The sequence below is a fragment of the Eulemur rufifrons genome, chromosome 29 (genome assembly GCF_041146395.1).
Source record: "Eulemur rufifrons isolate Redbay chromosome 29, OSU_ERuf_1, whole genome shotgun sequence".
NCBI lineage: Eukaryota > Metazoa > Chordata > Mammalia > Primates > Lemuridae > Eulemur > Eulemur rufifrons.
This window is the reverse complement of record NC_091011.1, coordinates 99,450,094-99,463,234: the sequence shown is the minus strand read 5'-3', so window position 1 is coordinate 99,463,234 and position 13,141 is coordinate 99,450,094. Positions and strand designations below refer to the sequence as shown.

At 59.2% G+C, this 13,141-nt stretch overlaps 1 protein-coding gene across 1 annotated transcript; it reads left to right on the top strand.

Annotated features, from left to right (window-relative positions):
• Positions 1 to 7,146: 7,146 nt before the first annotated feature.
• MNX1 (motor neuron and pancreas homeobox 1) lies at positions 7,147 to 12,752 on the top strand. The gene is made up of 3 exons (XM_069462382.1): positions 7,147 to 8,173; positions 10,980 to 11,140; positions 11,743 to 12,752. Exons 1-3 carry the CDS (start codon positions 7,480 to 7,482, stop codon positions 12,106 to 12,108), a joined length of 1,221 nt encoding a protein of 406 aa, XP_069318483.1. The 5' UTR covers positions 7,147 to 7,479; the 3' UTR covers positions 12,109 to 12,752.
• The last annotated feature ends 389 nt before the right edge of the window (positions 12,753 to 13,141 follow it).

Below are 13,141 nucleotides of genomic sequence, written 5' to 3'. Positions count from 1 at the left end.
GGCAGGCTGATTAGAGTGAGAAGACCCTCTCGCAGTTTGCTCTGAAATTGCTTTCATAAACTCACCATTATTAGCAGTCGATGCGAGCAGCTAATTTAGAGAAGACATCCCAGGCACGACACATCTATCATCCGGGTTTATGTATCATTATCTCATTTACAGAATGTCGCAGTGTAATATGTTTTTGGCAATAGGTTTGGCCCCGCGCCTGGGCTGCGACGCTCCCTTTTTAGCAGCACGGCCGGGACCCCCTCGACTCCCCGCACGCGGGCCTGGGACTCCGAGTGGACCTCGGCCGCGCTGGATGCTTGAGGGCGGGAAGGGAGAACTGGGAGCCCCCACGGCCCCCACGACGCGCACACGTGCGCACACAGACGCGCACTCGCTGGCGCGCGGCTTCCAGCCCAGAGGGCCGACGTGGCAGGCGCCCTCTCTGGCGAGCCCCTGGCGCGGAGCCCAACGTAAGGATTTGCTCCACGCTCAGAGGCGGGCGCTTGAGTTCGGGGTTCTGCCCTGGAAGTCCCTCTCCCGAGCCGGAGTAGCGGCGCAGGTGGCCAGGCGCGGCCCCAGCGGTGCGCGGACTGCGGTCCCTCAGGCCTTGGCCCGGTAGGCCGCAGAGGCCTGGGTGCCCCGACCCCCTAGGACCTGGGAAGGTCTCCGCCCCCCTCCCGGCTCGGACCCCCCAGGACCCCCCCCCAACACGCGGGAAGGTTCCCCCTGGCTTGGCTCGGGGCCAGCGCCGGGTCCTTCCCTTCTCTGGGCGGGCCGCTCTCCTCCCCCGGCGGTGGTGGCGGCCGTCGGGAGCCCAGATGCTCCCGAGAGCCCACAGTGGGCCACCTGTTCCGTCGGGTAATTATTTTAATGTAAAGGGCCCAGAGTCACAGGGGTCGCGGCTCCCGCAGCGACAGACAGCGGCGGGTGAAGAACGCTCTGGGGCCTTTCAATGGAATTTCCCAGATGGGCCTGGGGAGGCGCGGCGGTCACCAGGGCCCTTTAGCGGCTACATTAGCCAAGTTATCTTGCCGGCAGCACAGCGCCCCCCTCCCCCCGCAAGACTGCGGGGAGGCTGGGGGAGGGGTTGGGGTTTTTCTCCCTCCCCGCCCCCACCGTCCCTGCAGAAACAGAGGAAAGGGGCCTGTGTGCGCCTCAGCTGAAAACAGACACCTCCCTGCGGCAGTTCGTCCCACAGGTCCAGGTGGGAAAAAGTTAGAACCATGCAACAGGGAGGTTATAATATAGTAACGAATGACATCGACCCGGATTATGAAGGCCTGGCCTACCTGCGCGTAGGACCTGCAGGCAAAGCCAGGTGGGACCCTGTTGGGGTTCCTGAGCAGAGCACTGTTCTCACAGGTGTGTCTTGAGTACTGCGCAGACTCAGAGGAGGAGGCACATTGCAATGCGGTGAGCATTTGGGGCATCCTGGCAGGGGTGGGGCACTGTGGGTTTGGGAGCAGGTCCAGAGTCCATTCTAAATCTGCGTCACCCCCCCCCCCACACACACACATACCACACACACTATACATGTGACGCTGGTCTCTCTACCTTTGCATTCCTCGCGGGTGAAATATTCCCAGTTCAGATAGTGCGGTAGGCACGGAGTCTCGACAGGCTGGCTTCCTTCTGCCCTCCAGGACAACCCCCACCACCCAACCCCAGTTCAGAACACGCGGCTGGGGGCAGGTGTGGAGAGGGAGAGAAAAGCTGCCCTAGGGTAGGTGGAAGAGCGGGAAGAATGTGAGGGCCACCCAGCCAAGTCCCACTGGCAAATAGACACCCTGCCATGCTGGGCCCCGAGCCTGGGATCTTACGGGCACCGTCAGTGTCCCTCTTCAGGCCTTGGATGTGTGCACATGTGGGCAGAGGCATGAAAAAGGTGAACTTGACCACAGACGCCATTTGCCCATCCAGGAAATCCCCTGCCCGCTCCCCAGCTCTGGGAAGTAGCAGGAGGAGAGGTCCCCGCTCCCCCAGCTCGCAGCCCCTCTCTCTCTCCCTCCTTCTCTCTCTCTCTCTCTCTCTCTCTCTGCCAGCAGCCAGCTTCTGCCACCTCAGCAGCTACTAAATAGACCAATTAGCTAAGACTTCCTGCCATTATCTAACACGGATTTGGACATTAGTGCACTGCTATTCAGCCATAATGTCGAGTCAGAATGCACTAAAAATTCACGCACTGAAGCATTAAAATGTCCCTGAGCAACATCTGTTTTTTGTGCATTTGTGCTTCTTCCCTGTGTGTTTTGCCCCCACCCCCGGCAGCCCATAGGTCAGTAGTCACAGTCCAGGCTGGGGTGGACACTGGCCTTTTGTAACACACATCGAGTTGTTTGCCTGTGTTTGCACACATTGTTCCCTGGTCGCAGAGTTGCAGGTGTCTGGCAAAATGACCCTTTCCTGCTCCCGCTGGGGTAGGTGGGTGGACAGGTGGGTTAGAAAGGTGTGCCTAGGCGCCTCCGGCACGTGCCGCGTGAACACCCACGTGGAGCCTTTAGAAATCGAGTCTTCAATTTCTAAATACATGTTACACGGGCCTGGGCACCAGGTTTGCGTAAAGCCTGCACACATTGTTTTCAGTCTTTCAGTATAAATCCCCTCTTTGCAAGACTCACAGAACACCTAGGCTGGACTCTAGTATTCATTTGGAGAAGGGCAATGCAGGGTGCAGCATTCTGAAAAAGCCCACTTCCTGCATGTATTTGTTATTGACCTTGCTCCTCACGGTGGTATGCAGAAGGCCCTGTGTGAACCTATAAAATTAAAATTTTGTAGCAAAAATATAGGTTTCTCAGAGAAGTCTTTCATTTCTAATGAGGGTTGTCGTTGCTCAATGTGATTAAAGGGGCTCAAATGAGCTTCCCTTTCCCCTCCCCGGGTTCGGTTCTCTTTATGACCCAGGAGCTTGGAATTCATCAACAGAAGAGGTATGAAGGGTTTTGTTCCCTGGGTCAGGAAGAACCCTGGGGCCAGCCTGGCTGAGCCTTGGGTGGCCAGGCCTGTCCCCTTCAGTGTGGGGGAAGCTGGGAGTCTGCCCAAAGTCGGGGCATGAAGCAGATATTTTTCTATCTGGAGGAAATTTCCAAAAATAGAAGGCCCATGAGTTGCTGGACTTTTACAAATGTATATGTTGCAGCATCTTCTAACTTCTTACCGAGCCCCCAGTTTGGGCTGGGCCTGATGGAGAGGGACAGACAGGTGACACCCACTGGGATGGCCTGGGGGCCAGCTCTTGTTCCCAGCTCAGCCGGGTAGTGCCAGCACTCAGGTGGAGTCAGGGGTGACGGTGCCCTCTAACAGGGCAACATGTAATCCAGGTGTACAAGGAGGGCTGAGAAGAGGCCCCAACGGGAAGGCAGACACGGGCCCACCTCCACCTCGGGTTTGGGGGGAGTCCTCAGGGTTGCTACCTCCTGAGTCCCACCTTTTCCAGACTCCTTTAAAGGCCAAACTCCTGGGGTCAGAGAGGAGGTCAGCAGATCAAAGGACAGGTGCTAACAACTTCATACCTTTGGCCCTTGGGGCTCTGCAGGGGCCAGGGTGGGTGGAGGGACCCAAGCAGACCCCCCCAGCTTGCCTTCCGATGACCTCAGGTCCTCTTCTGTCCCGAGGCTGGTGTACTGGGCCCCAGGGTGGCTTTGACAAGCCAGGAAGGAGGCTGGAGCATCGCCAACCAGGTTCCAGCACTGGCCCTCTGGCCGCCAGCTCCGTGCCCTAACCAAGCTAGCACCTGGGCTGGGGGCAAGTCCCACCGTCACCACCTGCTTAGGTCCTGACCTCTGGCCAGTCACACAGCATTCTCATGCCTCAGTTTCCTGAAGGCAACCTCGAAAGGTTACACTGCTGCATGGTGCATGGTGTCAGTAGGATGGCTGCTAATCTGCATGGCCCCCCTGAAGTGAGGTCCTGTCAGTTGGCCCTGGTTTCAGTTCCAGAAAAAGGGGAGGTGTGTGCAGAGGGCTATGCCAGGGAAAAGCCTTCTTCTACCCTGGGCTTTAGCCAACCAGTGCCCTCACAAATTCACCTTCCTGTTACACCTTCTGTTGTACCTGTCCTGTTTTACATGGAAGAAAGCAATATATAAATGATAAATAAATGAACGATACCTGCCTTTCATTTTGTGAATATGTGAATATATAGGTTTTATTCCCAATCCTCACCATGTGCACCAGGCCCTCCCTGCTTTCCTTGGGAAATCAAGAGTTCTCCCTGCTCTCCCCGGGCTGGATCCTGCCCCTGGGGCTGCTGGAGAGAGGGGTTACCTGGAGACCCAGGGCTGGGAGTACCGCTGGGACCAGACCTTTGATCTCTCCCTGCACGTTCCCAAGACCCAAGCCCAGCTCCTGTCTGCCCCACAGCCAGCTGGGCTGGGTCAACACAGACGCTGGGAACAGGAAGAGACCCAGCATGCTCCATTCACACATCATAAACCACACAAAGACCCCCAACTTCCCAGAAAGCGCCCTTTCTCTCCCACACACTGCCTCTTACCATACAACTTTACAGAGAACCTCTAATTTGTGTGAACTTATTCTTAAATACAAACAGAATGTGTGATAATTTTAAACCCCTTTAGCACTATGGGGTCCATCTGGTCCAACCCCTACTTCTCAAGGGGGTGGAAACAAATCCACCAAGACAAGGAGCTTTAGACATCTGAAGTCGAGCTACGGTTAGAGGGTGGCAGGGCCAGGACCCACTGCTGGCCACGCTGAGTCCTCTTTGGACAGCCTCGCTCAGCGCGCAGGCGGTACAGACTGAGGCGGGGGCTGTCACTCAGTGGACCCGCTGCATTGTTGTCCCGTCTGCATTTTCAGGGAGGTGCTCTCAGCTGGTCCCAGGCAGAGTGGAAGCAGGGGTGGGTGTTGAGGGGTTTGGGAGCACAGTTGCTGCAGAACAAAAACGGGTGAAATGAATTCCTCTAGGAGTCACAAAAAACAATTTTGTTGATGAAGATGGGGTGATTTTACTGAGTCTGGACCATACATCCCAACACCAACTAAAATAACCCTGGCAGGTCAGAGAGTGGCAGCAGGTTCTCCGAGACCCATCCTGGGAAATTTCCTTTGCACCCACTCCCTTCCCCCAGCTTCCCAAGTCACTGCCCTCAGGACCAACCAGCCCAACCCAGCAGCTGGGGGTGATGAGACGCAGGAGAAGGCAAGTCAGCCTTAGAGCCAAAGCCCTGAGGAGCAGGAGGCCAAGACTGCTCTCCGCCCTGCGCCCTGCGGCCCAGGGTCCCGGCTTCCTGCCCTGGGAACAGGTGGCTGAGCATCTCAGGTCTCCCCTGTAAACCCCCTTCCCCCAAGGGAACGGAAGGGAGGCGGACCTCAGGGTTAGGCACACCAGGGTGGGGACTGTGTGGTCCCTGAATTCAGGCCTGGTCCCAGTCCCAGCTCTGGGGCTTTCCTGTCTGCTGGGGACAAGAGCTCACCCTCTTTGAACCTGCACTCTAAAAAATGGCAATAAGATCCTCTTTGGAGTGTCACAGTGAAGATTAAGGAAGATAATTCTGGAAAGCTTGTAGCACATAGTAGGTATTCAAGAAATATGAGTGTTTTCCTCTTCCCAGTTAGAGGCAGAACTACATTTTTACCACCCCAAAGAGATATCACATAAAAGCAACACAAATTCCATGTAAATGCTGTAATTTCTATTTACTAGTTTTTGGCTTTTGCAAAGCTATATAACATTTATTCCAAGTTGCTGTAACTTATCCACTGCTACCCTCCTAACCTTGCAACCAGGACTGTGTCTCAGAACTGTCCTGTGTCATAACGAAAAAGAAATATGCCCACAACAACAAATCCCTGTCATCAGCCCTCGCCTAGGCAAGAGAGCCTTTTGAAGAGAAACTACACAGTCCCTAGATTTACCTTTAAAATACCCCCTTGTAGCAACCTGGCTGCTAATTTTCAAGTTTCCCTGGCACTGATTTTCTCTTTGGCCCCTGCTCCTCCCACAGCCCCCTTCCTGTCCTGACTCCCGTCTCGCCCGCGTGGGCAGCCTTGGCTCGGCGACCTGAGACCCCCTCCCTCCCTCGCAGCCTGCTCGGGAAGGTGACTGCTGAGCGGAGCTATCCACAAAGCCTGCTGTTGCGGCCGCTTGACTTTTTGGCCTGTGTGGATTCTTTCGGCTTCGAAAAGGCCCTTGGAAGTGCGTCTACCGTAAATATTTGAAGTGTGTGTATGGAGGCGGGCATTGAGGTCTGCATCCGCACCTGCCTCGCTCAGTCGGGAAACCCTTTCCTCCTGATTTCCCAGGACGCACGTGGCAGCAGGAGAGAAACCGCATCTCCCTCCATCTCCCCACGCTCGCACGTCCATGGGCATCCCAGCAGTGGGGAAGAGCTTTGTCGCCGAGGACGCGCTCAATGGCGTTGGTGAGGTCTCCGAGCCGGCCGCGGGCGCGCAGATTCTGCCCGTGTGTCGGGCGGGGGCTTCCAGCGAGGATCCTGAAGCCACACTCAAGCTCACGCGCACCACTACCCCCCCCCCCACCAACACACACCTGAAATGCAGGGACTTCCCTGAACAGACAGCAAAGCCCGACCCTCACAGCGTTGGTGACGGACACAAACCGCCCCTGCTGCACCCTGAGACCCAGGCGCAGAGAGGGCTCGGGAAACAGTGATTTTCAGCGCGCTGCCGTCACTCGGCAGAGCAGCCGGGTCTGGGCGCGGCGTGGGCACTTGAAAGCGCGAAACGACTGGGCTCCCCAGGCAGAAGTGGACAGACTCAAGTGCTGACGAGCGGGCGGGAGAGGATGTGTACTGCTGGCTGCAGGAGACGCCAGTCCGGAGCGTGACAAGGTGTCTCGGGAGTGGAACTAGGGCAGCCGCGGGGCTCTCCAGGGGACCAGAGGTTGCCAGAGCCCGCCGCCCTGCTCAGCGCCCACGGGAGGGAGGGGCAAGGACCCTAGGTTGCGGCTCCGAGTCTTCCAACCCCAGGCGCAGTCCCCGCCAGGCCATCCCGGCTCAACACCCCGAGCTGTTTAGGACCTCGCGGTGCAGGGGCGGGGCGGCGGGCGGCGCACGGTGACAGGTGCGCCCCTAAGCCAATGGTGGAGCCGGCGCCCCTCCCCGGGCCCCCGGAGCGCGCGCCAATGGGAGGGCGCGCTGGGCTTCAAGTGCGCGGAGGGGCGCGGGTCCCCACCACGGCGCCAGCGGCCTCGGCGCGGTCGCTGAGGGCTGGAGCGCAGAGAGCCGGGCTCCCGGGCCCAGACGTGCGAGAGCACTCGCGTGGGAGTTTGTGCGAGCGAGTGTGAGCGCCTGTGAGCGCGGCCCGGGGCGGGGCCCGCACGGAGGAGGCGCCCCGACCATGGTCTCCCTGGGCTGAGTTTCCGGCGGCGACTTTGATTATTGGCAAATAATCACAATACAATACCAAGCACCCGGGCTTGCCACCGCCACGCACAGACTCTACGAGCTCGCACACGGCCGCACCACCCACTACCGGGCCCTGATCGTCAGTCCCAAACGAGCCGATGGAAAAATCCAAAAATTTCCGCATCGACGCCTTGCTGGCGGTGGACCCCCCGCGAGCCGCCTCCGCGCAGAGCGCGCCGCTGGCCTTGGTCACGTCGCTCGCGGCTGCGGCATCTGGCCCCGGTGGTGGTGGCGGTGGTGGCGGCGGCGGCGGCAGCGGGGCGAGCGGCAGCTGCAGCCCCGCGTCCTCGGAGCCGCCAGCGGCGCCCGCCGACCGCCTGCGCACCGAGAGCCCGTCGCCGCCTCGCCTGCTGGCCGCCCACTGCGCGCTGCTGCCCAAGCCGGGCTTCCTGGGCGCGGGCGGCGGCGCCGGCGGCACGGGCGGCGGGCATGGGGGGCCCCACCACCACGCGCACCCGGGCGCTGCCGCCGCTGCCGCCGCTGCAGCTGCGGCCGCCGCCGCCGGGGGCCTGGCGCTGGGGCTGCACCCGGGGGGCGCGCAGGGCGGCGCGGGCCTTCCGGCGCAGGCGGCGCTCTACAGCCACCCGGTCTACGGCTACTCGGCGGCGGCGGCGGCCGCCGCACTCGCGGGCCAGCACCCGGCGCTCTCCTACTCGTACCCGCAGGTGCAGGGCGCGCACCCCGCGCACCCCGCCGACCCCATCAAGCTGGGCGCCGGCACCTTCCAGCTGGACCAGTGGCTGCGCGCGTCCACCGCGGGCATGATCCTGCCCAAGATGCCCGACTTCAACTGTAAGTACCCGCGCAGCCCCCGAACGGGTGCGGGAGGGCTGGCAGCGGTTCTCTCGCGCATCCCCCTCCACCGGGGACCTCCTTCCCTCTGCTCTCGGCTCCCCGCAGAGCGACCTATGGAAGCGGTGCGAGCCGCCTCGGCTCTGCCCGCGGCCTGCGAGGACTCGAATGGGTTCCGCGGGAGAGATTGGCAGAGAATTATTAAAATGGCCACGCGCGGGCCTTGCCTTCTCTTCCTCTCTGAAGGGGAAGGGGCAGTTGGAGGTGTGAGACTGGAATCTAATGATTAACCTGCGGGCTAGAGGAGGAAGTGGCCGGGGAAGGCGAGCTGAGGAGCGCCCTGCATTAGTCCGGCCTGGGACTGGGGGTGTGCGTGTCAGACACCACCAGGGGCTTATCGCCCGGAAAGGAACTTGGCCCCGTCCCCCATTCTGACCTCTAGAGAGACCCCCGACCCCTCCCGGGAAAGGGAGAGTTTCAGGACCAGCGAACTAGAGAAACAGGCTCCGGGAGGCCCAGGGCCGCAAGGCCAGGGCCCAGGCGGCCCTGGAGTGGCCCTTGCTGGGGCGACACCCTCCCCTGGAAGGGCGCTGGGTCCCGGGTGAGATGTCCAAGAAGCAGATGGCCTGGCTTGAATCAAGCAATGCAAGGACTCTAAGCAGTAGGTGCCCCTCCCCTGAATCCATGGTGCCCTACAGGGTATCAACCCCTTTCCCAAGGTGGGGGCGAGGGAGGCCCAGTTAACCGCCCCCCCATGCAAGAGCCGCTAGGCTTGGGAGGAGGGCTTCCTCCTCACCCAGGCTGGACACCTCCAGGCCAGGGCCCACTCTGGCTTTCCTGGCACACACGGACACAGGGGGCTGGTGCTCCAGGGCTGCTCTCCCAGCTCGTCCCACCGGGGTCAGGCCAGAGCAGAAGAGGTATAGGGCTTTACACTTTGAGCCGGGGACACCCAAACAAAGAGACCCTATTGTTTCTGTCTGAGTGGATTTGTTTAGACTGGGGAAATGCAGGCACGGAAGGGAAAAGGCAAAAAAGAAAACAGAAGTAAACACTCCAGAATTCAGATTCCTCTGCTAGAAGCCATGGTTGTGACTAAACAGAGAAAAGCTAGGACCCTAGAGGCTGGAGAAGTCACAAGAGGGTGAGAAAAATCCCAGCATGCTCACTGTTTGCCCACAGCCACCCGGGGCTTTTCCCAGCTTGGCCCCAAGAAGGCCCTAATGGCCACCCGTCCCTTCCGTTGGAGAGTCAGCCCCTACTGGCTCCCAGCAAGGGCAGGGAAACTCCCCTCACCTCTGTTTGGGGGCAGCAGCCCCAGACATTTCTGCTAATCCCCTGTCAGCCACTTAAACCCAGGGCACCCTTCTTGGCCTGGTTGCTGAGTCCAGCGGCCCCTTCTGATAGAAAGCCACCCCACGGATTTTCCAATGTGACCTGCATTTCCCAGGCCTGGGGCACTTAGTCGCCCCCTGGGTGGGTCCAAAGCGAGTGGTCTCCACAGAAGGCTTCTAGGGTTCCTCAGTAACCAGGGGGACTTCTGAGACCTTCGCAGAGCCCAAGGTCACTTGGAAAATACCTTTGCCAACACACCTGCCCATCTCTGATTCCTCATCTTGACCTAGAGGTGGCCAAATTAAAAACACAGCCAGCTCTAAGTTGGGAAAAAGAATCTGAACAGCACTGAAGGGCGACAGTAGGTACAGCCAGGATGGCGGAATGTGTCCTGAGCTCTCCTTTCTGGCCACTGGAAAACCTGTTTGGTTTCCTTTAATTGGTTGTCTCTGCCCGTTGGATGGCATTTCCCAAATGGTCCCTTCGGAGCCAGTGTTTTAATTAAAGTTCTAATGTATTGTCAAGTTGGGAATTCGGGGCCTTGTTTAACTAAAGCAGGGGGCGTGGGCCTTCCTATAAAGCAAATTGCCCATCCCTGGGGACCTGAGCTCATCCAGGCCCGGCTGGCCTCTTTTCTTTCCTTTGCTTTCTTTCTTTTATTGTCTAACACTTGTCAGGCTCCTGGGAAATCAAGGGAAGTCTCGTTTTGAGGTCATAAAATTCTCTGTGATGTAACCGTGCGAAATTATGTAAATAAAGCCGGACAGGCCTCCTTGAACACACAGAAAGCCGGATCCGCCTCTGCCTCTGCCTTTAATTTTCGTAATGAGAATTGGCCTGAAAAGGCTCCCAGCCTCCCCAGGCTTTGCCCTCTGTGCCCTGAGGAGGAGGCTTGTCAAGAAAAATAATTTGAAATGTGGGAGAGCCCCTGATTAATACACATATTTAGGCCCCAGATTTGGTTCTTTCCCTCCTTCCCTTCCTCCCTCCCTCTTGTGTTTCTTTTTCTCCTCCTCCTCTTCCTCCTCTGTTCTAAGGAGGTGGTGGTGGGCTCCTGACCCACAGGACCAGTTCTTCCCCACCCCAGTTTCCATCTGAACCTAAATCCCGGAAGGTGCAGTGAGGGGGGAGGGGCTTTGGCTCCTCCGGGCACTGCTCCTCCTGCCTTTGGGCCAACCCTCTTCCTACCAATGCTTGCCCAGGTGGAGAGGGCCCGCCCAGGTGACAGGCCCCCTTTAATAGGGACACTCAGACACTGTCCTAGACAAAAAGACTTGATCCCATGAAACCCAAACTACCCAGTTCCACTCTGGGTCCTGAGTCCCCTGTTCCTTGGGGAGCGGGTGCTGCTGTTGAGGGAAGAGCCCGGCTCTGCAGGGCCAGGCGCTGCAGCCATGGGCTTTGGGGGAAGTGGTGTGGGCAGCGGGGGAGAGAAGGGGCTGAGGACCTCACTGCCCTTTCCCCGCCCCAGCCCAGGCGCAGTCGAACCTCCTGGGGAAGTGCCGCCGGCCGCGCACGGCCTTCACCAGCCAGCAGCTGCTGGAGCTGGAGCACCAGTTCAAGCTCAACAAGTACCTGTCGAGGCCCAAGCGCTTCGAGGTGGCCACCTCGCTCATGCTCACCGAGACCCAGGTGCGCGTTTCCCCCTGCCGCCCCCAGTTCCTCTTGGCCTCCCCGGAGACACTGTCACCTCTGCACTCTTGAGCCACGGGTTGTCTTGGGCATTTGGATCTGCGCCTGGACGGTCCACCTGTCCGGCGCAAGGGTTCATATGCCTGAGCCCAGAGGTCTGGTTCAGTAGTTTGGGGTGGGGCCCAAGAATCTGCATTCAACCACCCTTCCCTTCATTCTGAAGAAGGTGGTCCCCAGGCCACATTCGAGAAATTTTGCTCCAGAAAGAGATGAGGGAACATCCCGAAGTTCACAGAGACGCACCCAGCTGCCTTGGCCCTCCAGCCGCAGACCGAGGCCGCGGGTAGAAAGTCAACGGCCAGGGGCGCTGGGACAGTCCAGGCCTCCTTGGAGCCCCCAGCCCAGCTCTGGGGTTTGCTGACCAGTAGGGGTAGGGAGGAAAGGAAGCTACGAGCCCCTCCCCGGCATCTAAGTCCTCCCATCTGAAGTCAGCGCTCGGGTCCGGGAGGCGGCGGCAGGGACCGGGTGCTCGCGGCGGGGCAGCAGGAGGTGGGAAAGTGGGGCGGAGACGGCCGCTTTCTCACGCCCGCTCGTGCCTGCAGGTGAAGATCTGGTTCCAGAACCGGCGGATGAAATGGAAACGCAGCAAAAAAGCGAAGGAGCAGGCGGCGCAGGAGGCGGAGAAGCAGAAAGGCGGGGGCGCGGGCGCGGGGCAGGGCGGCGGCGCGGAGGAGCAGGGCGCGCAGGAGCTGCTGGGGCCGCCCGCGTCCGGGGACAAGGCCGGCGGACGCCGCCTGCGGGACTTGAGGGACAGTGACCCCGAGGAGGACGAGGACGAGGACGACGAGGACCATTTCCCCTACAGCAACGGCGCCGGCGCCCGCGCCGCGTCCTCCGACTGCTCCTCTGAGGACGACTCCCCGCCCCCGCGGCCCGGCGGGCCCGGGCGCCAGCCCCCGCCGCAGTAGGAGCCCGCGGCCGGCAGGTGCGGCGCTGCGAGCGGCCTGGGCCCGGAGGCCTCGGAGCCTCCTGCGCCCGAACCCACCGGCCCAGGCCCGGGCTGCGAGCGCGGCTCTGCGCCTCCCAGACCGCGCGCCGCACCCGGGGCTGGGGAACTCGGCCTCCGCCTCCGGTCCTGGCCGTCCCCTTTGGGCCGCAGCGCCTCGTCTGCTTTTCAAGAAACAGCGAGAGGGAGACACAGCGGGCTCAAACTTGAACACTGGTCCTTTTAAAATTAAATTTTGTCGGGGGGAGGTGCTTGTGAGAAGCACCGACTTCTCCCTGGGGAGGCCTCGCCTCGCCTTGCCTCTTCCCGCACCAGAGAAGGCGGAAACCCACAGTGTTAAATAACCTCTGAAACTTGAAACCTTCTCTGGAAACGCCATTCTGCTAAGCATTAAAAAAAGAGAAAAGGTTTTATGCTTATATATCTTAGGGGGAAAAAACTTATGTCATGAGCATTCAAACTGCTGGAAATCTCAAAACTGTACTGCCTTTATTTTTGTATATTGTATTTATATATAAAAAAGAAACGTCTACTTATGCATGCTAAATTATTTAGCTTCTCCCATCGCCCACGATGGAATGTAAAATAAATTGGTTTTTTACTGGATGAGAGTGAATATCTTTTGGGAGGTGTTAACAAAAGTGGGCTTCACTATTCTGCTTGTTGAAATGATGGGGAAGGTGTCCATTCGGCGGTTGACACCCTAGGGTGAAAATCGGAATCGCAAATGAGTGTCAGGACCACCTCCATGCCTGCTGCACGGACTCGCAGGTGTGAAACGTTAGTAAAAATACCTGTGGCCAGGTGTCAGCGCGTGCCCGGCGCCTGGCTCACACCTGTCCCGGGACAAGTGACTCTCAGGAGAGTGACGGTGGACTCAGCGTGTTTATTTTCCAATTTCCTTGCGGGATCCTCATGCTTCGTCGGCGCTCCAGAAGTGAAAATACACCATTTGAACGTTTCAGAAAATAAGCTTCAAACGACTAGACTTGAGT